General features: G+C 38.7%; 1 protein-coding gene across 1 annotated transcript in view; it reads left to right on the top strand.

The window, feature by feature from the left end:
- CD200R1 (CD200 receptor 1) overlaps window positions 1–22,521 on the top strand; it is a 44,746-nt gene extending 22,225 nt beyond the window's left edge. Inside the window, 6 exon segments of the mRNA XM_069069867.1 lie at window positions 9,295–9,378; window positions 10,107–10,424; window positions 10,534–10,785; window positions 19,895–20,000; window positions 20,783–20,828; window positions 22,080–22,521. Of these exon segments, the coding sequence (XP_068925968.1) occupies window positions 9,295–9,378; window positions 10,107–10,424; window positions 10,534–10,785; window positions 19,895–20,000; window positions 20,783–20,828; window positions 22,080–22,169 (896 nt within the window). The 3' untranslated portion in view covers window positions 22,170–22,521.
- The last annotated feature ends 1,294 nt before the right edge of the window (window positions 22,522–23,815 follow it).

Genomic DNA, 23,815 nt, shown 5'->3' with positions numbered 1-23,815 from the left:
CTTCCTTCCTTCCTTCCTTCCTTCCTTCCTTCCTTCCTTCCTTCCTTCCTTCCTTCCTTCCTTCCTTCCTTCCTTTCTTTCTTTCTTTCCCAGAGAAGAGATATATTCCTATATAGAGGAAAGTGCCTGTGATAAAGTGTATACCCCCAAACCATATAGATCATAAGGCTAGCTACAAGCTAGGTCAAGCTCATTTGTTTTCACATATTATATATTAATGACAAATTGAGAGACAAAATGGATCATACATTTAGAATTTGAAAAGACTAGATCTTGTTCAACCCTTTCATTTTACAATAAAGGAATTAAAGTCTTCCCTTTGCTTAGAGAGGTCTTTACAATACATAAAGGTTCCCTGCATATTGCTGCATTTTTACAATGAGTTTAATATCTCATTAACACCTTGTGATTACATTTTGAGCTGGGGTAGGAGGAGTTACATATTATTAGTGGTATTATGCTGAAGGACACTATTTTAAAGTCATTCCCTTTAGTATTTGGTATTTCTCTGTTTTCAATGTACAAGATCATAGACTCATAGAGAGACCATCTTGTCTAGCATTCCATTATAACAGATGAAAAAACTGATACACATAATTTTAGTGATTTGCCTAAGGTCATAACAGCTAACCTAATGCTTTCAATTTTCCTCAATTTACCTATAATCTTCTTAATTGATCTTTCCCCCTCTTATGATAATGCTCAAAGTACAAAAATGGCTTCTGAGAGTTTAAGATGACTTTTTTGAAATATCATTTGTTGCCAATATTGCTTTCTAGAAAGACTTTCTCAATTTACCATTCTACCAGCTCTCTAAGAGTGTATGACTGTCCCTACTAAGTTAGTCAACAAACATTCATTAAATATTGGCCACTGTGGGGGAGATACAAAGAAAGGCAAAAGCAGTCCCTACTCTCCAGGGCTTTTAATGAGGGAGAATCCGTATAAATATCTGGGGGAATGCAAGAGATATACAGAGTAGATGAGAAGAAATCTCAGGGAGGCCAGCCCTAATATCTGTGGCGAGAGGGGGGGGGGGGGGGGGAGAGAAGCCTCATATGGAAGGTAGGATTTGAGTGAAATCTTGAAGGAAGTCAGGAAAACTATGAGACAGAGGTGAGGGAACAGAGTATTCCAGGCATGAGGGAATTGGGTGAAGTATGAAACAAGTGAAAAGGAACAGAGACCTTTGTTTTAGAAAAATCACTTTGGCAGATGAGTGGAAGATGGATTAGAATGGAGAGAGACTTGAGGGGGAGAGTTATTGTTGTTTGTCCTTTGTTCTCAAAGACGATCATGACATCAGGGAGGGGATGCCTTGACTTGCAAGTCAATGGGATTTAAGTGAAGTAGGGCTGTGCAAAGTCACAAGTATCACTTTCTTCTCTGGAGCCATCTAGTGGCAAGATATAGATCAGGATGCCTGGAGATGCCCCCTGAATGAGACAGATCAATTAGAAGGCTATTGCAATAGTCCAGGTTGGAGGTGACGAGGGCCTAAATTAGGGTAGTGTATATGTGAGTGGAGAGGAGACACATACAAGGGATGTGAAGATAAAAAAAATGATGATTCTTAATGGATTGGATATGTGATGGGGTGTGTGGGAGTGGGAAAGTAAGAATGACAGTATATAGCCTTTGTGGCTGGGAGGTTGGTGGTACACTTGACAGTAAGAGGAAAGTTTGGAAGAAGAGAGGGTTTAGTTAGAGGAGATAACAAGTTCAACTTTGAATATGTTAAGTTTGAGATGCCTATGGGAAATGCAGTTGTCTGCAGTTGTCTGCAGTTGAGATGTCTGACTGTTATTGGTGATTTGGGACTATAACTCAGGAGACTCTAAGGACAAACATCTGCATTTAGATAATGTTGAACCCATGGGAACTGATGAGATCATCAAGCTAAGAAATACAGAGTGAAGAGAGAGGGGGGCAAAGGATATACCCACAATTAGTTGGTGTGACACGGATGGAGGAGGAGAGATCAAACAGATAGGAGAACCAGAAAAGAACCACAGACCTAGAAAAGAAAGAATATCCAGGAAAGAGAAGGTGATCTACAGGAAGGATGAGGATTGTGAATAAACTTTTAGATTTGTTAGTAAGAAATTATTGGTAGGATCAAGTGAGGGCTTTTTTTTTTTTTTTGTAAATAAACATATGCTAGTGTTTGTCGGCAGAATGGAGGAGAGCAGACAGCAAGAGATTAAAAATAAGATAGAGATTGGGGATGAGAACAGGGTCAATCTGCTGGAGAAGATTAGAGGGCATGGGAAAAAGGGTACAAGTCTAGAGGCTTGTTTTGGCAAGGATAAGGCTTACCTTTTCATCTGAGAGCAGAATGAAGGAAATGATAGTGAGAGAAAATATTCGAATGATTTGAAATGCAGAAGAGCGGAGAAGAGGGAGCTGTTGCTAACGGCCTCAGTTTTTGGGTGAAGTATGAAACAAGGTACTTAGCTAAGGGTACAGGGAAGAACTTTCTCATTCATTCATTCACTAAGTCAGATTGAGTATTCAGAGAGCATGGGTAGAAAGAATAGAAACAAAACTGTTGAGTCAGCATTTTTGTGGCAATCTATCCTTATCAGCCATTATAATGGAACCACCACATTTATAGTATTTTATATAAATAAAGAAACCCTTAAGAATATATTGAGAAAAGCAGTAGAACTTGACCAAATAACTGTGCTGAGGATAACACAATTTTAGAAGTATACAGGGATTGATTTTCAAGATTTCTTAAATTCCACAAGAATGAAAACTATAATATGTGATATTACAAAAAAATTACTGAGAAGAAATAACTAATTGTTGATTAATGCCTAGAATTTTGCTTCCTCACCTTCACTTATTGGGAACCTCAAGGTTTAACTCAAATGCAACTCTATTTTAAAGGGCTCTGATTATCAACAATCAATGTAATATTTGTGTGTATATCTTTTTATCTATCATTCATTTATATAGGGGCAGCTAGGTGGTGAAGTGGATAGAGCACTGGATAGAGCGATCTTCCTGAATTCACATCTGGCCTCAGATACTTGCTTGCTATATGACTGAGCAAGTCACTTTACCCTGCTTGCTTCTGTTCTTCATCTATAAAATGAGCTAGAGAAGGAAATGGCAAACCATTCCACTTCTTTGCCAAGAAAACCCCAAATAGAGTCAGGAAAAGTTGAACACAACTGAAAAATGACCAGACAAAAACAAACATAATCTATATTTATATCTTTCTTGTTTTCATCTGTGAACATGTTTTTATGTATATGGGTTTCCTGAGGGCAAGGACCGTCTCCTTTTTGTATCTATATCCCTAGCACCTAGCACAGGACTGGGTACATGCTTGATTGGTTGATCTATGTGCCTACTTGTTGTTTGCCTTTCATTCTCGAAGAGGATCATGACATCAGGGAGGTGATGCTATGACATTGCAAGTGAATTCGATTTAAATGAGGGAGGGCTATGCAAAGTCATCAGCCTCACTTTCTCCTCTGGAGCCATAAAGTCTTCAGGAAACTGTTCTATGTATAATTCAGGGTATCCTTGAAGAAAATATGAGAAAGGAGCAGAGAGACTTTTATGGAACATTTATAGAACAAGAACCTGAGAGGAAAAGGGAATGTAAGATCCGTCTGTATCTTTTGTTTGTTGATTATTTTTTTTTCATTTTTCAAATGCTTTATTAACTTCTGATTTACATCATTCATTTCCGCCAGATTTTGAGTTACAAATTTTCTCCCCTTTTTTCCCCTACCCACTGCTCTAAAATAGCAGTCCCACAGGATATCTCCTCCTCCAATCTGCTCTCTCCCATATTTTCTCCCATACCCCCTTCAACTTTTCCAGTAGGGCATGGTGGATCTCTATGCCCCAGTGCCTCTATATCTTATTTCCCAATTATATATAAAGTAGTATTAATAATAGTATATACATTTATATTGAAACATTTGATTTTAAAACTTTGAATTCCAGATTCATTCCCTTCCTCCCTTGTCACCTACCCTTGCTGGGAAGATAAGCAGTTCAGTATAGGTTGTACATGTGTAGCTAATGCAAAACATTAACATAGTAGATATATGGTAAAAGACTGACTATATTTCCCTCCCTCCTATCCCACCTCTCACTGCTTCTGTTCTCTACTTTGATCCCATCCCTTTTCAAAAGTGGGTGCTTCCAACTTCCCTACTCCCCAGCCTGCCCTCCCTTCCATCATCCCCCCTCTCATCCCCTTCCCTCCTACTCTCCTGTAGGGTGAGATACCCTATTTAGTGTGTATTTCATTCCCTCCCCAAGCCAAATTCAATGAGAATAAGGTTGACCTATTCCCTTTTGCCTTCCTATTCTTCCCCTCCATTGTAACCATTTTCCCTTACCTCTTTTATATGATATAGTTTACCCTATTCTGTCTCTCCCCATCTCCTCTCACTATATTCCTCTCACCATTTGATTTTCACCTTTTAAGTATCATCCCTTCCTGTTAAATTGGTCCTGTGCCCTTTATTTATGTATACCTGTATACATATATATACACACATTCACATATGTATACCCTCTGATATAGACATATATATATATATATATATATATATATATATATATATATTTCTATTCCCTTCAACTCTTTTCATACTGAGAAAAGTTTCATCAGTTACAATGATCGTTTTCCCATGTAGGAATGTTAATAGTTCAACTTTGATAAGTTCCTTATGATTTCTTTTCCTTGTTTACCTTCTCATGCTTCTCTTGCTTCTTGTATCTGAATGTCAAATTCTCTATTCAACTCTGGTTTTTTCATCAAGAATGCTTGAAAGTCCTCTATTTCACTGAATGACCATATTTTCCCCTGAAACATGATACTCAGTTTTGCTGGGTAGGTGGTTCTTAGTTTTGATCCCAGCTCCTTTGCCCTCCAGAATATCATATTCCAAGCCCTTCGATCCCTCAGTGTAGAAGCTGCCAGATCCTGAGTTATCCTGATTGTGTTTCCGCAATATTCAAATTGTTTCTTCCTGGCTGCTTGTAATATTCTCTCCTTGATCTGGGAATTTTGAAACATGGCTATAATATTGCTAGGAGTTTTCTTTTTGGGATTTTTTTCAGGAGGTGATTGGTGGATTCTTTCAACCTTTATTTTGCCCTCTGGTTCTAAAATATCAGGGCAATTTTCCTTGAGAATTTCTCGGAGGATGATTTCTAGGTTCTTTCCCTGATCGTGGCTTTCAGGTAGTCCAATAATTTTTAAATCATATCTCCTGGATCTATTTTCCAGGTCAGTGGTTTTTCCCATGAGATATTTCACATTGCCTTCTATTGTTTCATTTGTTTGGATCTGTTTAACAGCATCTTGATTTCTCATAAAGTCATTAGCTTCCATTTGCTCCAATCTAATTCTGAAGGAATGATTCTCCTCAGTGAGCTTTTGAGGTTCTTTTTCCATCTGGCAAATTTGGCTTTTCAAGGCATTCCTCTCCTCATTGCCTTTTTGAGCCTCTTTTGCCAACTGAGTCAGTTTGTTTTTTAAGGTGTGATTTTCCTCAGTCAGGCTGTTGACTCTCAGTTTGTAATTTTCTTGCATCATTCTCATTTCTCTTCCCAATTTTTCCTCCACTTCTCTTATTTGCTTCTTAAGGTCTTCTATTGCCTGTAACCAGCTCGTATTTTCCTTTGAAGCTTTTGGTGCAGGAGTTCTGACTTCACTGTCTTGCTTCACTGACTTCCTGTTCCATGCTTTGCTCCTTTTTGTCCCCAAAATAGGAGTCTAATGTTGGATTCTTCTGTTTGCTTTGCTTCCTTTGCCTGGTTATGTTGCCACTTAGTTACTTGACTTTTGGGCTTTTTGCCACAGTAGGACTCTGCTACCAGACAGGGGAGCTTTGTACAAAACACTGGGGTTTTCTCAGCTGCTGGAGGTATTAGATGGTTGCCCTCTCTGAAGCCTCCACACACTCTGGCAAGCTGGTCACACACCCCTGGACCTCCACCCTAGACTGCAATCCAGATCCAAGCAGGTTAAAACAAGAGCAATTACCCCTCAGACTGGTTGCTTCATCCCCCTACAATCTGCAGTCCAGGAGCTGAAGCTGCCATGTGGTGGGGGCTGTGTTGCAGCCCTCATTGGCTTCTTGCCCCAGGGGCAAAAGCCAGTGCACTCCCATCTACTGGATCCCAAAGTCCACACTGCACTGACCTCTCACTTTGTCCTTAGCATCTATCTGTTGATAATTCTGGATCACCACAGATGCTGGTTATCTGGAGTCCCTCCAGCTGGTGGCTGGTCAGGCCCACCCTGGGGCTAAAACCTTGGAGTGGAGTTGGGCTCTACTCCCAGAGGGCTGTGCTGGTCGATTCCTGACAGCCTGCCTGGCTGTCCTCAGTGGGAGGTTAGCTTCTCTGTGTCATTTTGTTGGTTCTGTAGCTCCAAAGTTTGTTCAGAGTCCCCTTTTAAATGGATTGGAGGTGGTGGGAGCCAGAGCTGAGCAGAGGTCCTGTTTCTACTCCGCCATCTTGACTCTGTCCTTTTTTTTTATTATTAAAAAACAAAAATAAAACAAAAAAACAAGCCAACATTTGATGTGGTGGAACAAAATGCAACCTTACCTATTTCAATTTAATTTCCATTTGAGTCAGTTAAATTTGTTTTGAATGTAGAATCATGTAAAAAATTATTTTCAGTTCCAAATTCTCTTCCCCTCTCCATCCCCTCTCCCACTCATTGAGAAAGCAACAATATGAGATTTATTAAATATATAATTAGCAGATTGAATAATAATAACTGGCATTTGTTATAAAGTTTCTTCACCTGCACAGTGGCCTATTGTGGTGGTCTATGATGTTCTTTCCATTTACATATAGAATTGTAGACCCTTCACAGTATTTTTTCCTTATATGTTACTGGCTGCTATATTTGTTCTTTATTTGCCAATAACATCTTGATAATTCCATATGCTTTAAATCTAAAGAATAGCTGTTGAATATATGGAAAATATTCATTGAAATTAAATTTTTCTTATATCAGGACCATAGGGCAGCTAGGTGATGCAGGCTCTGGAGTCTGGAAGACCTGAGTTCAAATCTGTCCTCAGACACTTTCTAGCTGTGTAACCCTGGGCAAGTCACTTAACCCTGTTGGTCTCAGTTTCCTCATATGTAAAATGAACCAGAGAAGGAAATGACAAACAAATCACTCCAGTATTTTTGCTAAGAGGATCCCAAATGGGGTCACTAAGAGTCAGACACAACTGAAATGGCTGAACAGCAAATATAAGAATCCTATACTGGGTCTCGTAGGAAAGAAGTATTATTTGGAAATAAAAATTTATTTTAAATCTGTAACAAAGCATTCACCAAGAATTTAATATTCACTTACTCTAGGAAATGCACTGTTCTAGACATCAGTGATAGAAAGATAAACTGAAAAGTTGTCCCTGTCCTCAAGGAGTTTAATTCTGCTAAAATAATAGAAAGGCTTATATCAGAGAAACCTAAATAAGTCAAAGAACAAAAAATGAAATAAAATGAATACTTTTAATTAGCTGATTGCTAAGGGTCCTTTCAGGTCTAACTTTATACTGTAGCAGTCTATGATTTGATGAAATTGATGTTCGCTGTGCTTTGGGAGAGGTCTTCTATACTCAGAGAAACTATTATGAGGCATTGATATTTGTCAGTCAGAGTCACCCGTCTCAGGTCTCCGAGATTTGTTTCAAGACTTTAGTAACTATTTGAAGGAAATGCTAGCTCATAATATCCTCAGATGGAGGTAGCTAGGTAGTGTAATGGATAGAGTACCAGGCCTGAAGTCAGGAAGACTCATCTTCCTGGATTAAAATCTGGTCTCACATTTACTAATTGTGTGGCCCTGAGCAACCCTCGCTTAACCCTGTTTGCCTCAGTTTCTTCATCTGTAAAGTGCGATGGAGAAGGAAATGGCAAAAAACTCCAGTATCTTTGCCAAGAAAACTCCAAATGGGTCCCCGAAGAGTCAGACACGATTGAACAACAGCAAGACCATCACCAGTGCACACACCCATTCACTAAGGATGGGGAGAAAGAAATATCCTAGAAATATTCATCAAAGGTAGATTAATGGCTAGCAAGATCATTGTCACAAAAGTGGTGAGGTGTCTCAGTAGAGATACAGTAGTGGAGTTGGAGCCCAGAAGACCTGAGTTCAAATTCCTCCTCAGACACTTAATGGTTGTATGGTGTGGGCCGAGTCTATCTTTTCTCAGTCTCAGTCTCCTGATAGGTAAAATGGGGATAATAATAGCATGTACCTCAGGAAAAGTGAGGTAACACAAGAAAAATGCTTTGGAAACCTTAATATGCTATATAAATATTAGGTATTATTATTATGAAGATTTTCAATGGGTATGGACAGTGATACCCAAATACCTTCCTTCTGTGGTATGGAAAAAAAGGTGGTTATCAATACAAAGGATTAGAAATATGAGTATCAGTGTTCTATTTGTTGTGATTTTGTAGATATCAAAAAAGACTTCTTGGCATGCCCAGTCTCAAATATTTCCCTTACCCGTGAAGTGATAACTAAAAATGCCTTCAACAGAGAAAAAAATTATTCTACAATTTGAAATAAGGCTTAAAATACTTTGGCTGCTAGGTCAAATAAGCACACTAACTTTAATTTACTTGGAGGCATATACAATTGAAAGCAGGCCATATCCTAATATCAGATGTATATTAGTAGAAGGGACAGGAGAAGCGCTGGGTAATTGAAAGGGAATTTATATTATATTATGTTTGGGAAAAAGATATTCCATAGTCTAGCTTCAGCCTACCTTTCCATTTTTATTTCATATTTTTCTTCCTTACACATTCTTCATTTTAGCTAAATTGAACTGTTAGCCGTTCTCTGAACTTTTCATTCCATCTACCTCTGTAATGCATTTGCCCAAGCCCAAAACAGAAAATGCATTTCTTCCTCATCTGTGTCTCTCAGAATTCTTGTCTTGATTCAAGACTCAATGAACCCTGAAAATTTTTTTTCTGGTATCTCCAGATGTGTGTGTTCTGTTTGCATTTACTTTTCTCTGTAAGCTTTATAGACTTTGTGGAATTTTTTTTTTAATACATTTGTTGAAATGAATTGAGTTTAAAAGCAAAAGGGGCAGTTGAGGGAACATTTTGTGAACTTTGAGATGTTTCTCAGGGCTGTACCTCTTGTTTTCATTACCTCATTGGCAGGTATATTCCAAAAATAGTCTGAAGATCATGAAAATAGAAGTGTTTTTTTTTTAAAAACTGAAGATGTATCAATGTGTATTTCCCCCTTTTCAGAATATAAAAGTACACGAGCAGCAACTCAAGTTCCACCAAGCAACATGTCAACTGGACAGGTGTTACACCAATTGCCCACCAATGGTAACGTTCTTTCCTCAGTAGTTATGATTGTGAGGTTCACACATAGGCAGTGCAGGCCTTCCACACTGCAGGGCCCTGTGTCCCTTCTCTTCCCCAGGAGACTGTCTTCTGCTGCTCTCCTGGGCCCAGTGTCTCTGCTGGAGGATGGGGCACTCACTGTCTTCCTGATTCTATTCCTCTTCATAGCTCAACTCTCAGCTACCTAGACTACTTTTCCTTGAAGGTGCTTCCTGACCCTCTCTTTTCCATGCCTGTGTCTGCTGGACATGGTGTCTCCTATTGGGCAATTAGCTGATACAAGACTGCATGCCTTGGGAGGTTGGGTTGGGAGGGGGAATTTCTCTCTTCTCCACTTCCTTCTTCCACCCCTTCCTCCTCTCTCTCCCCTGGCATGGTTAATTTTCATCTAGCTAATGACCAGCTGCCCTTCTCACTCTATCAGGGAGAACTCCTGGAGGAAGGTTAATAGTATCTGAATATGCTTTTGCACTTCCTTTAATGCCTTAGCACCTCATTACCTGATCTATGAACTATGCTGGGAAGAAAAACCATTTAGTAGGGTCCCAATTCCTCCCTCTCCCACAACTCACTTTGGGATTTTCTTATGTTCATTCCATGAATGTGGCAGAGCTGGGAGTCAGATCAGGATCAAGTATCACCTCAGATAGGCTGTGGTGGGAGTGGCTGCTCCAGGAAAGTCATTATGATTCTCTTGTTTTTATGTCCAGTTACCAGTTCAAAGTCTGTAGAGGTGAATACCACAACTATCCTCTCCTGCTTCACTCACCCAGTAAAGGATCTTGTAATGATAACATGGCAAATATTCCTCAGAGACAGAACTCCCTGTATCATAGCTTACAGAGAAGACAAGAAGGAAACCATGGAGACAAACTGCTCTGGTGAAGGAGTCACCTGGGAATCTAACTCTGAGTGGAACCACACACTTCATATACATCCAGTGACCACTGCTAATGATGGATATTATAAATGTGTTTTTGTGACACCTGCTGGGAATTTCCAAACTGCCTACCACCTCAGTGTGTTAGGTAAGGAACAGCTTCTGTCAGGCTATTGTGGGTAACCAGAGCCAGGACTGGATAACAGGTAGCTTGCTCAGAACCACCAACTCTCTCTAAATCTCTTCATCTTCTGTAGTGCCTCCTGTAGCAACCCTGTCTGAGGAAGGAAATGGCACCATTGCATGCAAGGCTGCTGCTGGGAAGCCGGCTGCCCAGATCTCCTGGGCCCCACAGGGAGACTGCTTCACTGTGAATGAAACTCATGATGACAGGACAGTGACTGTGAAAAGCACCTGTACCTGGGATGACTCCAGTGAGTCTACTGTCACCTGCTTCATTTCCCATTTGACTGGGAACAAGAGTCTGTCCATGGAACATCAATACCATCGTAAGTAGCATTTCTCTCTTATGCTGTGTTTGATTCACTATTCACTCTTCCAGAGAAGTAATATTATGAGAGAAAAGTGGTGTTCTAAGAGGCATAAGAATTTTACATTTAAAGCTGCCTCAAAATCAAACAACAGATGACTGGACACAGAACCAAGATATTCTTGTACATATTTTGGAAGGAATCTTTTCTTCTTTTTTGTTCCTTTGCCAATGATGGTAAGTTTTATTTCCTATTCATTCTCATTTGACAGGTAATTTGAAAGGAACTCATTTAACCAGGATGAGGGAAAAAACATATCTGCTTGATTTGACTAAGGGAGTATGGAGCTGAAAATTCAAGGAGACATGTAGAACTGCCCACTTAAAGCTACTAGGCCAGATAGAGCATAGCAGGTGTGACAAAAGGATGATAGCAGAGGGAGCGCTGAATAACTGACAATAACCAGGGAAATGGGCAAAAACCATATTCATGCCCCCATGCCAATGTCTTGAATAGTGTAATCAATAGAGACCTCAATTAAAGCAGGTAAGTATGAACTCATGGTGTTGCTAAGGTGTTATGGGTTATGACTCATGAATGAATTAGGTCAATGGAAGGATATATACATATATTTAAAAAGAAATAATCAAACAATAATGTATTAAATGTCTATTATATGTCAAACACTGTGCTAGAAACTTGAGATATAAAGACAAAAGTGAAACTCTTCTTGTTCTCAAGAGTTTACATTCTAATGGGAAAAACAATGTGTATGTATATCAGTATATAAAAAAATCTATGTAGAACACATGTCAGAGGAGGGGAAAATGTTAACAATTAAGGGGAGAAAAGGGGAATATTAGGAAAGGCCTCTTATGGAATGTAGAACTTCAGCAGAGTCTTGAATGAAGGTGTGGATTCCAAGAGGCAGAAGTGAAGAGGGTGAGCTTTCTAGCCATGGGTTATAGCTAGTACAAAGTCATGGAGAGGGGAGATGAACTATCATAGATAAGGAACAGCAACAAGTAGCTAAATATGGCTGAACTGTGAGAGTATGAAATGGAGTAATGTATAAGAAAGCTGGATGGATAGGATGGGACCAGGTTGTGAAAGCTTTTAAAGGGATTATATTTAACCCTAGAGGTAATAGGGATCACTAGATTTTATTAGAAAAGGTAACATGGTCAGATCTTTAGGAAAATAATTTTGGCGTTTATGTGGAGGCTCGATTGGAGTAGGAGAGACTTGAGTGAGCCACTCTGGAGGACTATTTCAATAGTTGAGGTGAGAGCTTATGATGGTCTGAATCAGGGTTGTAGCTCTGTGAGTGGAGAGAAGGACAAGAGATATTGTGCAGATAAAATCAAGATTTGGCAACAGATTGGCTATGTGGAGTGAATGAGAGTAAGGAGTAATAAATAGGTTAGATGAAATAAATTAGATGGAAGACACAGAAAAACTGTTCTCAAACTGAAGATGGGAATCTGCATGAAAATTTGCAGAAATAATTGGAAAAATCATGGTGAAAAATATTTGGTGAAGATCAACAAGGAATTATAAGCAAAATCAATACCATGGAAGGAATATACTACAGACCACCTAGCCAGACACAGGAAATGGATGATCAGTTCCTTTTATAGGTCACTGTCACAGAGACAATATAATGCTGGAATGGAAGTCTTCAATCTATGTTGGTTGATTGGTTGTTGTCCTTTGTTCTCAAAGAGGACCAAAATGACATCACTCTGTTAGAGTCAGGTCACAATGTGTCCAACTGTGACTGATCAGACCAATATGAGCTCAGAATGCTCTACCATAGCTCAGGCACAAATAGTCTGTGGGAACTATCTATCAGTCTATGTAGACCTCTTATGGCAGTCTTTTTCCTGCTAAAAGCAAATCAGCCAGTATATGCTTAAATTGTTCTGCTCACAATTTCATCTTTCAAAAGATAGAGAGAGCAAAAAAGGGAATAATTTATCTAGTTCAACCCAAGGTGAAAGCAGCATTTGATATAGTAAAAATGCCAGAAACCATGGGAAGAATTAACTAAGACACTTTATAATGTGTGATATATTTTATTAGAATTTGTAAGAGATAAGGAAATGCTTGGGATAATTTGAGACATAATATGGTATACTGGAAAGCAATCTGAACTAAATGTCTAGAGATCTAGGTTTGAATCTTATCTAAGACAGTCACTAGCTACAGGTCATTTAATCTTTTGAAACCCAAATTTCATCAGATTTGAATAATAATACTTCCTTGGCTTGTCTCATAGTATTGTTGTGAGGAGAGTATCTTGCAAATCTTAAAAGTGCTATATAAATGTGAGCTATCATTATTATTTGCACTTTCTGAGAAAAAAAAATTTATAGAAAAGATAGGTACAGTCTCATGACCTCAGTCCCAGAGAGGAAAGTTAGTTCAAGAAATAAGGAAGGCCTCAGGGAAAAAAATTGACAATGAAAATAAAAATTATTGTGATAAGGAAGAAAAGGTGCCCAAGGAAAATAATGTCTTTGTATGCCTTGCTTATTAATAAATTCAGCTAAAAAAAAGAACATTTGTACAAAAGATGGAAGCAAATGCATGTCAATGAAGATGGATTCAAGAATAGTGTCTTGAAAATAACATTATGAATGACTTGTGAAAAAATGACAACATGAATGACTTTTTTATAAGACCAAGGAAGAGGCATAAAGAACAGATAAGGGGAGTAGGATGTTAACTAATATTAACTCTTTTGTTTCTGTGTTTTTCTTTTTCTTTTGCCTTTTGGAGGGCAATTGGGGTTAAGTAACTTGCCCAAGGTTACATGGCTAGTTATTATTTATATGTGGGTGTTAAGTTTCTGAGGCTGGAACAGAACTTGGGTCCTCTTGACTCTGGGGCAGGTGCTTTTTTCATTTCTGTTTTATCTACCAAGGAAAATGACCTTCAGATTATTAAGGATAGATCAAAAACAGTTAAGAGGGCATTGAAACTCAAGATAATTCATGGGATCAGGAGAATCAGAGTACCTACCTAAACCTTATTGAGTTCCATTAACTGTTCCTGATGAATGATATGCTAGGATAGGGAAAGAACTCAGAGATCATAGTCAATAACTTTTTGGAGGAATACCGGAGAACTCAGTTGATGATAATGGGATTGGAAGTAGACCATGTTTGCATTGTTGTTCTGTTGGTGGCTTCTTCAAATTGTAGACTATTGAGTTCAGCTTTGATTCTTGGGAAAAGTCTATAATGAATCATTAAGGGATGGTTTATGAGGAATTAGAAAGGGAAGTAGGTGTTACTACAACCCAGCATGGACCCATTAAGTTCTATCAGACAAACCTAATTTCCTTTGTTAAATCTTTTTTTTTTTTTGCAAGCCCCCATAGACTTTTATTGAGTGACTTCCATGAGGAAGAATAATGAGAAATAATCCTCAGTCATACTTAAAGTGTGGAGGAAGCCTTACTCACTGGGAGGCACTGACAAAGAACTAGACTCCAGAACTAGTTATGTAAAAAAAAAATACTGCTAGATAATGTTTGTTGTTGCTGTTCAGTTGTTCAGTCTTATCAGACTCTCTGTGACCCCATGGACCATATCATGCCATACTGCTTGTGGAGTTTTCTTGGAAAAAATACTGGAGTGGTTTGCCATTTCATTCTCCAGTGGATCACTTTTATCAGAACTCTCCACTGTGACCTATCCATCTTGGGTTTCATTACATAAGCCCTTCCACCATTACAAGGCAGTGATTCAGGACCAGAGTCCAGGGTGTCCCTGAGGATAAAATAAACAGTAAAGACCACTTCCTCTCGCCCTTTACCCCATAGGAAAGCACGGTCCTGTTTCAGATGAGAGCAAGGGCTAAACTAACACTCATGAGGATAAGGAAATGATCTCTTTCTTCCTAAAGGGTCTTCCCTACTCTTAAGAGAAGGAGGGCATGAATAAAAGATATGTAACCTTGGGCAAGAAGGGACCAAGAGGGACAGCTACATGGCACAGTGAATACAACACAGGCCCTGGAGTCAGGAGGACCTGAGTTCAAATCCAGCCTCAGACACTTGACACTTACTAATTGTATGACCTTGGACAAGTCACTTAACCTCAATTGCCTGGCCTTCCCCCCTCCAAAAAAAACCCACTAAACAAACAAAAGAAGGGACCAAGAACTAGCAACATGGAGCCCTGTATTGTAGAGGCATTGGATGGGGGAGAGCTCAGAGGAGAGGGCAACTCTGTTGCCATTTGTCTTTCAGATGTGCAGGCCAGCCTGTGTGGCCATCTCAAACATTTCTTGGACTCCCTTATTTGTCTTGGCAGAACACTCAAGGTAGCCAAAGGCAGTGTTCCTATTGGCCATGTCTGGTCCTCCTGTAACCCCACAGGTTCCAATTTCATCTTAGCCAATTCTCTGGATATACTCATTCTACCTCAAGTCTTTTCTGTTCTCCTGGAGGATGATGGGCACATTGGGAAAGAAGGGCTTTACTCCTAGTTTAGGGGGTTATCTTAGGGAGGTTATCAAGGCTGTTTGGGCCATCAGTGGGAGAGCACATGAAGGTGACAAAAGAGAGTGTCTTATAATAGTCTTATAATAATCTTCCAGCCCAGCTGTGTCCCATAGTGCCAGCTCCACCTGCTTGTTTTCCACTTCAGTGTCAGCAATATAGTTTTCAAAAATAGGAGGGACATAGGCCTCAGAGAACTGGGTCCTTGCTGAAAACAATGAGGAGGTAAATTTTCCTACAGGCATTATTACCCCTCATTGCCAACTTCTTCCAAATTGCAGCCATGGCTGGAACTCAGACTCTACTCTGTGCTGCATAGTCACTGTACTAGGCAAAGAGTCTGATCCCTCTTTTTCTTTTTTGGGGGGGAATTGATCTAGATGGCTCAGTGGATATAAGGCTGGGCCTGGAGTCAGGAAGACCCTGGGCAAGTCACTTAATCTTATTGGACTCAGTTTCCTCACCTATAAAATGATCTGGAGAAGGAAATAGTGAACTACTCCAGTCTCTTTGCAAAGAAAACCCCAAATGGAGTCACAAAGAGTCAAACACAACTGAACAACAACAATGAGATTATTAAATCGATAGATCAGAGGACTACTGCAGATATAAGTAGATTTCAGAAAAGCATTTGAATATCTCTTGACATAATTTTTTGTACAAAATGAAGAGGCATGGTCTGGATAACAGAACAGTTAGAAACCAGTGAATTCGTTCAAATTATGGTAATTAATAGAATGAGGACAAGGTGGGAGGTCTGCAGTGGGGTTCTGACCTGGTTCTTCTTCCATTCAATTTTAATGACTTGGATGGAAGCATATTTATCAACTGTGCAAATATCACAAAATTGGTGGGAATGATGAATACATTGGATGTTTGAACTGGGATCCAAAGAGGTTGGAACAATGGACCATATTTAATAAGATGTAATTTAATAGGAATACATATCAATTGCAATCTATGGGCTAAACATACATACCCACACACAGAGAAACAAAACCAAATTATATAAATGCAGGGGCAATGTGTATAGACAGCAGTTCTTATGAAAACATCTATAGGATTTTTTTAGATTGGAAATTCATTATTAGTCAACATAATGACAGAGCTTCAAAGTTTCTCATCCTCCTTCCTAACTGAGCTCCTTCTCCCATGCGCTGCTAAATACATTAGCCAGATGATGACCAAGGTCACAACTCTGAAGCAAGCCACCAGATGGCCTCCTTGGGGCTGATCTGGGCAATCTCTCTTCTACATCTAGACCCTCCAGGATGACAATAGTACATTTATCAATAGAATCAGAGAATTTCAGAGAAAAAAAGAACTTAAGCCATCTAACAGAGCCTGAACCCAAACAAGAATCTCTCTTTAACATATCTGACAAGTGGTCATCCAGCCTTTGCTCGAAGACCAGGTAGGGGTATTAGGGGTGGGCCTAACAACAAGACTCTATTAGTTTAGGTTGGATTTGGTGATGAAAAGACACAATCATAAATCATCAAACAGTTAACCAAAGGTGATTTACTTTGCCCTAATATGGAAAGAATATGCCCCAAGGATATAGAGATGTGCAGCTTCTATTGATATGTCCCCCATATGGAAACACATCCACTCAGCAAACTTCTTATATTGTTAGAACAAGAGGACTATAGTAAATATAGCATACCTGAGTTTCAGAAAGGCATTTGAATATGGGCAGGGCAGGTTATGGTGATTTTCATGGTATTTATACATCAATAGGATGGACCAGTTCTATATAAATGGCACTTTTTTTGCCCTTAGGTGACCAGGAAGTTGTGAAGGAAGCTGTGGGAGTCAGAAGGCTTTGAATACTTTGAAACTTGCTTCAAAATTCTAAGATACATGTTTGGTTATTACCAGCATGTCCTTCCTTGGGACACAGACTTACGGGACACTCAGCTTATGAGCTGCAACCTGCTTTAGGCGTTCTATTTTCCCATGGACAGATAACCAGGGGAGAGAGCTGTGCTGTTAGTGTCTGCCAGGCCTTTTCTTGTCACAGTGCTCAAACACCAGAATTGCTCTATATAAATGAGTACAGGAATACACAAGCCTCGATTTTGCCAGCTAGATACAAGCTAGGATCACTTCTTCCTTACATTGCCTTAATTCCAATAATCTCATGTTCCCTAATGGAAATCGACTCAAGGTGGCTTCCCAAGACCTCTGGAGATCTGGACCTGAAGCAGCCCCAATGCTCCCACAAATTTTCAAGGATACACACCTAAAAGCACATCATGAATTTCACACACTGATTTACATTTCTTCAGCTTTTGTATCAAATACTTATTCTCTCTCCTTACATACAGTTACTCAGACCAGATATTAACTTTTTACCCCCCACATATTCAAACTGCATCAGAAATACCCAGGGAGAAAAGTTTTTGCTACACCAACTACTAGCACCAGGAAAGTATCCTGACAGTTTCTTATTATTCACAATTATAGGCTACTTCTTCACAGTCTGTCCCTTAGATCTTTTTCCTGTCATGGACACATTTGAATATTATTTTGATATAGTTATCAAAATATTATTTAAAAAAAGTTGATGAACCTCAAGCTAAGAACCCCTAACTTGGGCTATTATGAACTCTTAAAATCATATGATCATTTTCTCCTATGGTTCGTATTGTTTCCATCATCTATAAAATGGGTATGATATTGGTATTTATACCATTACTTTATAGGGTTGCTGGAGGAAGGCACTTTGTAAACAATAAGGTATTATAACTGTGAGATGATGGTACTGAAATGCATTCGTACAGTGTTTTATGGTCTTTCCAACTGTGATGAAATCCAGCCTCCTGTGCAATGAATGCTCCCTTCTGCAGTATCCCTGAGAGAAGGTCGCCCAGAGTCTCCATTCAGGGATACAGAATTATACACAGAATTAAAGCAGTTCATTTTATGTTGTTTGGCTCTAATTATTAGATAGGTTCCCCCCTCCCCTTTTTTTGAGTCTTATATTGTTTCAAATATGAGGCAGCATGGCATCACTGGACTTAGAGTCAGAAAGTCCTGGGTTCCAGTCCTGCCTTTGTGTAATGGTAATGGGAATTTGAAGATCTTCCCTGCCTCTTACTAGATCTAAGGGAATTTGAAGATCTTCCCCTGCTCCTTAATAAGATTAAGGGAATTTGAAGACCTTCCCTTCTTTGAAGATATACCCTGCCCCCAACAGACTGAATGTAATCACATGGAACCTGTGGTGGGAAGAGTTTGTTGAAGTTTAGAGCAGAGCCCACAGGAAGCTGGGAGTCAGAGCAGTTAGAGATGGAGGGAGGAGAGGATGCACCTGAGGGAGACAGTTAGGCTCATGAGTAAATGTTGGCTTGTGGGAAGGCTAAAGGGTGGTGTGGCTCTCTGTACTGTTATGGTTTATTTACTTTTATGTTGCTATAATGGATTCAGTTTCCTGGTCTTGGGATTTAGTTTTCTGGTGTCCGAATAAATGTTTTGCTTCTGTCTTTTATACAAAGAATCTGTTATATTTTGCAATTTATCACTATGCCGGCATATTTACAGTGGCTGTTGGTGCTGTGAATATTGCATTGGTGCTATGCTTTGACACTAACTTTGTTACCCTAGGCAAGTTATTTACTTTCTTTGTGCTTCAGGGAACTCTGTGGTCTCATGCACTAAGTTATGGAGGGAAGTTCCACACTGAGAGTTCCCATGCTGGATGATGATTATAATTCTTAGGATTTAAAAAAAAATTACATATCCCTTTTATTTCTGAATCTTAGTAAATGGTACCTGGTTAATTTTGGGTAAGTTATTAGTTAACTAATAATTAATTATTAGTTAACATAGTTATTAGTGTTCCTGGAAGCTCTCTAGTTGTTTCATTTTCAGCATCAGTAATTCTCTATTCATTCAATCCATCTAGAAAGTGCTGAGGGGCTCTATATCAGTAAAAGTTCTAAATGCCTTCATAAGAAAATAGCAAACCTAGAATCGATCAATCAATCATCATACATATATTAAACACCTATTCTGTTCCAGGTACTGTCCTAGGTTCTGGAGATACAAATACAAAGAATGAGGCAATCTTTACTCATTGGGAACTTACATTCTAATGGGCAAGACAAGAGTTCTAAAATAAAGAGAATAAATTTAAATAAGCATGAAATAGGTGGAGAACCACTTAGCACAATGCCTGGCATACAGCAGGTGCTTATTAAATGTTTATTGATTGATTGATTGAAGAAGTGTGTTAGCAACTGAGGGGATAAGGAAAGGCTTCATGTAGAAGATAGGGCTTAAGCTACATCCTGAAGGAAGAAGGGGATTTTTTGATGTAGAGGTGAGGAGAGATGTATTTCAGGCACAGGAAATGGCCAGTGCAAATGCATGGAAATGGGAGATGAAGTATCGTGAATAAGGAACAGAGCTGTAAGGCTAGTCGGAATTGAAGAATCCAACGAGACTAGAAACACCAGGACCATTATTCGTAAGTCATTTTCATAATGAGATTCCCTAGAGCTTTTAGGTTGGAAAGATGAAACAAAAAAACTCCTGACATTGTTAAAATATTATCTTTTTTTTAAATTTTAAAATTAAAAAAATTTTTTTAAATTTTTTTTTTTAAAGGTTCCTGGACTGCTTTAACATACCTATATGTGATTGTTTCTGTTGTTTCCTTGGTCATTCTGGTCATCGTGGGATTGTTTATTTATAAGAAATCCAGTGGCTGCAGGTATTGATTAATATTTTTAAATGTATCTTTTAAATTGCACTAGAGAAAGATAGGAAGATAAGATTTGGGTAGTGTGAATTACTTTAGGGAGGGCAACCTACCTTGTTTCTTTTAGTTAAGAAAGTTTTCACAGAAAAGGTAGATTTGAGGAGTGAATGTTAAATGACGGAAGTAATTTCATTAGCTGATGGAGAAATCAGAGGATCTTCTAGGAATAAAGAATGTTATGGGAAATTGGGTAAAAGCATGATGAATTCAGCCATGTAGGTCTTTGGGGTATAGAAGAAAGGGTGATTGCCAATGAGCTGTGCTGGGAAATTAATTACAGTACTGCTCACATGTACCAAGAAGAGATGCCTTCATGTATAATCTCCATCTAGTTCACATATCTGTTTGCCTTCCCTTCCTATTTTGAAATAAAGGCAATGAAATAAGTCCCATCTCCCACCTTCCTGCTCACCCCCGCCCACATCCTTACTATGAGTGTTTTGACTTTCCTGTATGTACTGAGCTCTCTCTAAGCTGAGATCAATGTATGTTCCTAGGAGTAGCATTCAGGGAGTGCTGGTAGCTAAGGAGTAGGTATTAATTTCTTATTCATTATGGTTTTTTTTTTGGTCTTAAATAACCTCTAAACTGCTCATGCCCATCAGGGCAAACAAAGGACAATAGAACAATATGGCCAGGAATTTAGTGCTTCTTTTCATCCTGAAACCTAAGTAGAGATTTGCTGTAATCATTCCTGCTTACTTTTGTTTTTATTTATTTGTTTATTTTTACAGGACTTTTAAATCCTCAAAGCCAGAAGCTACTCCAGGGGTTAGAGAGGTGAGATAAAGAAGGAAATTTCAGTGAATCTTTTTTTTTTTCTAAATCATTCAGTCTGATATATTGAAGTTGGTGTTTTGTACAAAAACAACACATTTTGTTTTTTGTCACTTTGGGCTGGTCCAATTTGTTTGAAGTCTGCCTTTAGGAAGATCTTCCCAGTTCAAACTGAACTGAAATCCACCTTGTTCCATACTCAACCATGTAAGACATGATATTTTTCCAAATTCTCAAAACCATTGGGGAAAGTGAACTCATTCTCTCTTTTCTAATCTTCCTTAAACCCACCATTTATTAAGGTCCAGCTTCCATTTCAGTTAATTGTACCACCTTTCTCATATTCACCAAGACCTAAAACTTCACACTTATTTGTTGGTCATAGTCACCAAATTTCTATTATAATTTTTCTTTTAAAATGTCTCTTATCCACCGCTTCCTCTTCATTCACACTTTATCCATTCAAATACAAGTCGTCATTGCCTCAGCTTGTAATATTATAACGACCTTCTTTAAACAGTGTCAAGTGACCATAATTCTCTGTCCATGATAGATAAACGTTCAGTAATTTCATACTGATTTATTGGTTAATTTATCTTTTTATCTTTAATCTCTTCTTGTTCTGATCTGTTCTATACTTTTTCCCAATTTAATCTGTCTGATCACTCATTTCATCATGTCACTACATATCATTAATTTTAATTAATCTCCTTGTTGCCTACAGAATAAAATCAAAACTCCTCACCTGGCTTTCAAGGCTCCCTACAATTGGGCTCATCTATATTTATCCAGTTTTATCTGCCACTAACTCCAAATACATCTTTATGATAGCCAGGCTGTTTTCGTTAGAACATGTTTCTCATAAGCCAAATACTTACGAAGCACTATGTATGTCTTTCTCCTTCTTCCCTAATTATTGAGATCTTACCCATCATTCAAGATCAAATTCTAGTATGAGGCCTTCTCTAGTCATGCTAACCTATACAAATAGTATCCTTCTTTAGAGTTCTGTAGCACTCATGGGCCATGCCCATTGTAGACACTCAAGATATGTTTGTCCAATGTATGAAAGTCTCTGATTTACACCTATTATTTACTTACCCATGAGACTGGTGACTTGCTCTGTGTATGACCTTGAGGGTAGTGAGTATCTGCAAGAAGTCTGGTCATAATAGAATGACAGAGCAAGTTTCTGCAATGATTTTTTTGGTCTCTGTATTTGGGATTTTAACTTTGGTTTCTATATGAAATTAGGATGAAGTGGAGCCGTATGCCAGCTACACAGAGAAAAGCAATCCACTCTATGATACTATGACTGAGGTGAAGATTTCTACAGCTTCATAAAGTGGAGACTTTAGGTTGGAGTTCCAGGAAGGACCCACCAGTTAGGACAGGTTAATCCAGGTGCAATAGAAATCCACTGCTGCTTGTCATATCCTGGGATTTCTGGAGAATAGAAGACCCTCTTCTGAAACCTTGCAACGTCAGAGACTCTGAAAATGAGAGGCACATTTCCTAATAGTCATTGGAAGTGAGATTTTGGGAAATTTAGCAGCTACCATCTGCTGCTCTTATGAGCTGATGAATTACAGAGACATTCTAGCATTTGTCATTTCCTAAGGCTCCTTCACTTGACTAATGAAACTCATATTCTTAGCTAATATAATAAAATATTTAACCATTTATTTAATCATTATTTATTTAGTCATTATTGGATTTTTGTCTTTTTAAGTAGGTATGAGGTATATGTGTACACACATCAATAAATATATATGTGTATGTATACATATATGTGAGTATGTGTATATATGTGTGTATATACACACATATTGGGATGATGAGACCACCATGATCTTCACAACTGTAAGGAATTTAATTTGATTTAAAGACTTGGTAATTTGGAAAAAGACCATTTTGCCACCTTGAATTATGTGGTACAAATGTCCTATGCTAATTAATATAAAAGTCAATCAATAAACATTTCTCAAATACCTCCAATATTTTCAGCAGTAATCTAGGTGCTGTGAGAGATAAAAAACAAGAATGTAATTCTTGCTTTTAAGGAATTTATCCTTTAACTGAGGAGAGATGCTAATATCCATGAAACAATAATAAATAATGCAGGATAATTTATAATTAAGTGCCAAATTATATGATACAGGCTATGGATACTCTAGAGACCTAGAATTTTGAGCTGTAGAGAAAACTGAGTACAATCCCTTCATTTTACAAATGAGTCTCATGAAGAAGTGACTTTCCCGAGGTCACAAGTAGTTGGAAATTGTTGTTGTTTAGGCATGTCTGACTATGACCTTAATCGAGGTTTTCTCGGGAAAGATAGTGGAACGCTTTGCTCTTTTTACAGATGAGGAACTGAGGCAAACAGGGCTAAGTGACTTACCCAAGATTTGAACTCAGGAATATGAGTCTACCTGATTCCAGGCCCACTGCTTTATCCCCTGTGCCACTTATCTGCCTAGTAATTGGAAACATTAGGATTCAAACTCAGGTTTTCTGACTCCAACTTCAGGACTCTTGCTAGTTCATCATGAAGATTGAAGAAGGCTAGAATAGTCAGGGAAAGCTTTATAGAGGAGTTGACATGTGAGTCTCCATTGAAAGATGAGCAGAATTTAGATCAGTGAAGGGGAGAAAGGGAAACTCTTCCAAGCAAGGAGAACACTCTTCCAAGCAAGGAGAACAGCATAAAGGAATGAACATGGGCAAGAGGGAGCATGACATATTCTTGAGGTGCTGAGAAACTGACTCTTGAAGTAGAAATTATCTTTAGAGGAGTAGTGAAGAATTAATTTAAACAGGATCATGTAGAGCCTTTTATATTTCTCCCTACTCTCACTAGCAGGATACCCCAGAAGCAGGCTGTTTCTGGAGTTCTCAGTCCACAGATGGTAAAGGAATTGAACAAGTGATCAGAAGGAGATCACAGGAGTCTCTTTATTGGCCTTGGGACAGGACTCTTGCTTTGCGCA

The sequence above is a fragment of the Petaurus breviceps genome, unplaced genomic scaffold, assembly GCF_028583685.1.
Source record: "Petaurus breviceps papuanus isolate PSGF00001 unplaced genomic scaffold, PetGlider_PUasm1.0 90792, whole genome shotgun sequence".
Lineage (NCBI taxonomy): Eukaryota > Metazoa > Chordata > Mammalia > Diprotodontia > Petauridae > Petaurus > Petaurus breviceps.
Note: the sequence above shows the minus strand (reverse complement) of the source record. Positions and strands in the feature narration are given on the sequence as shown.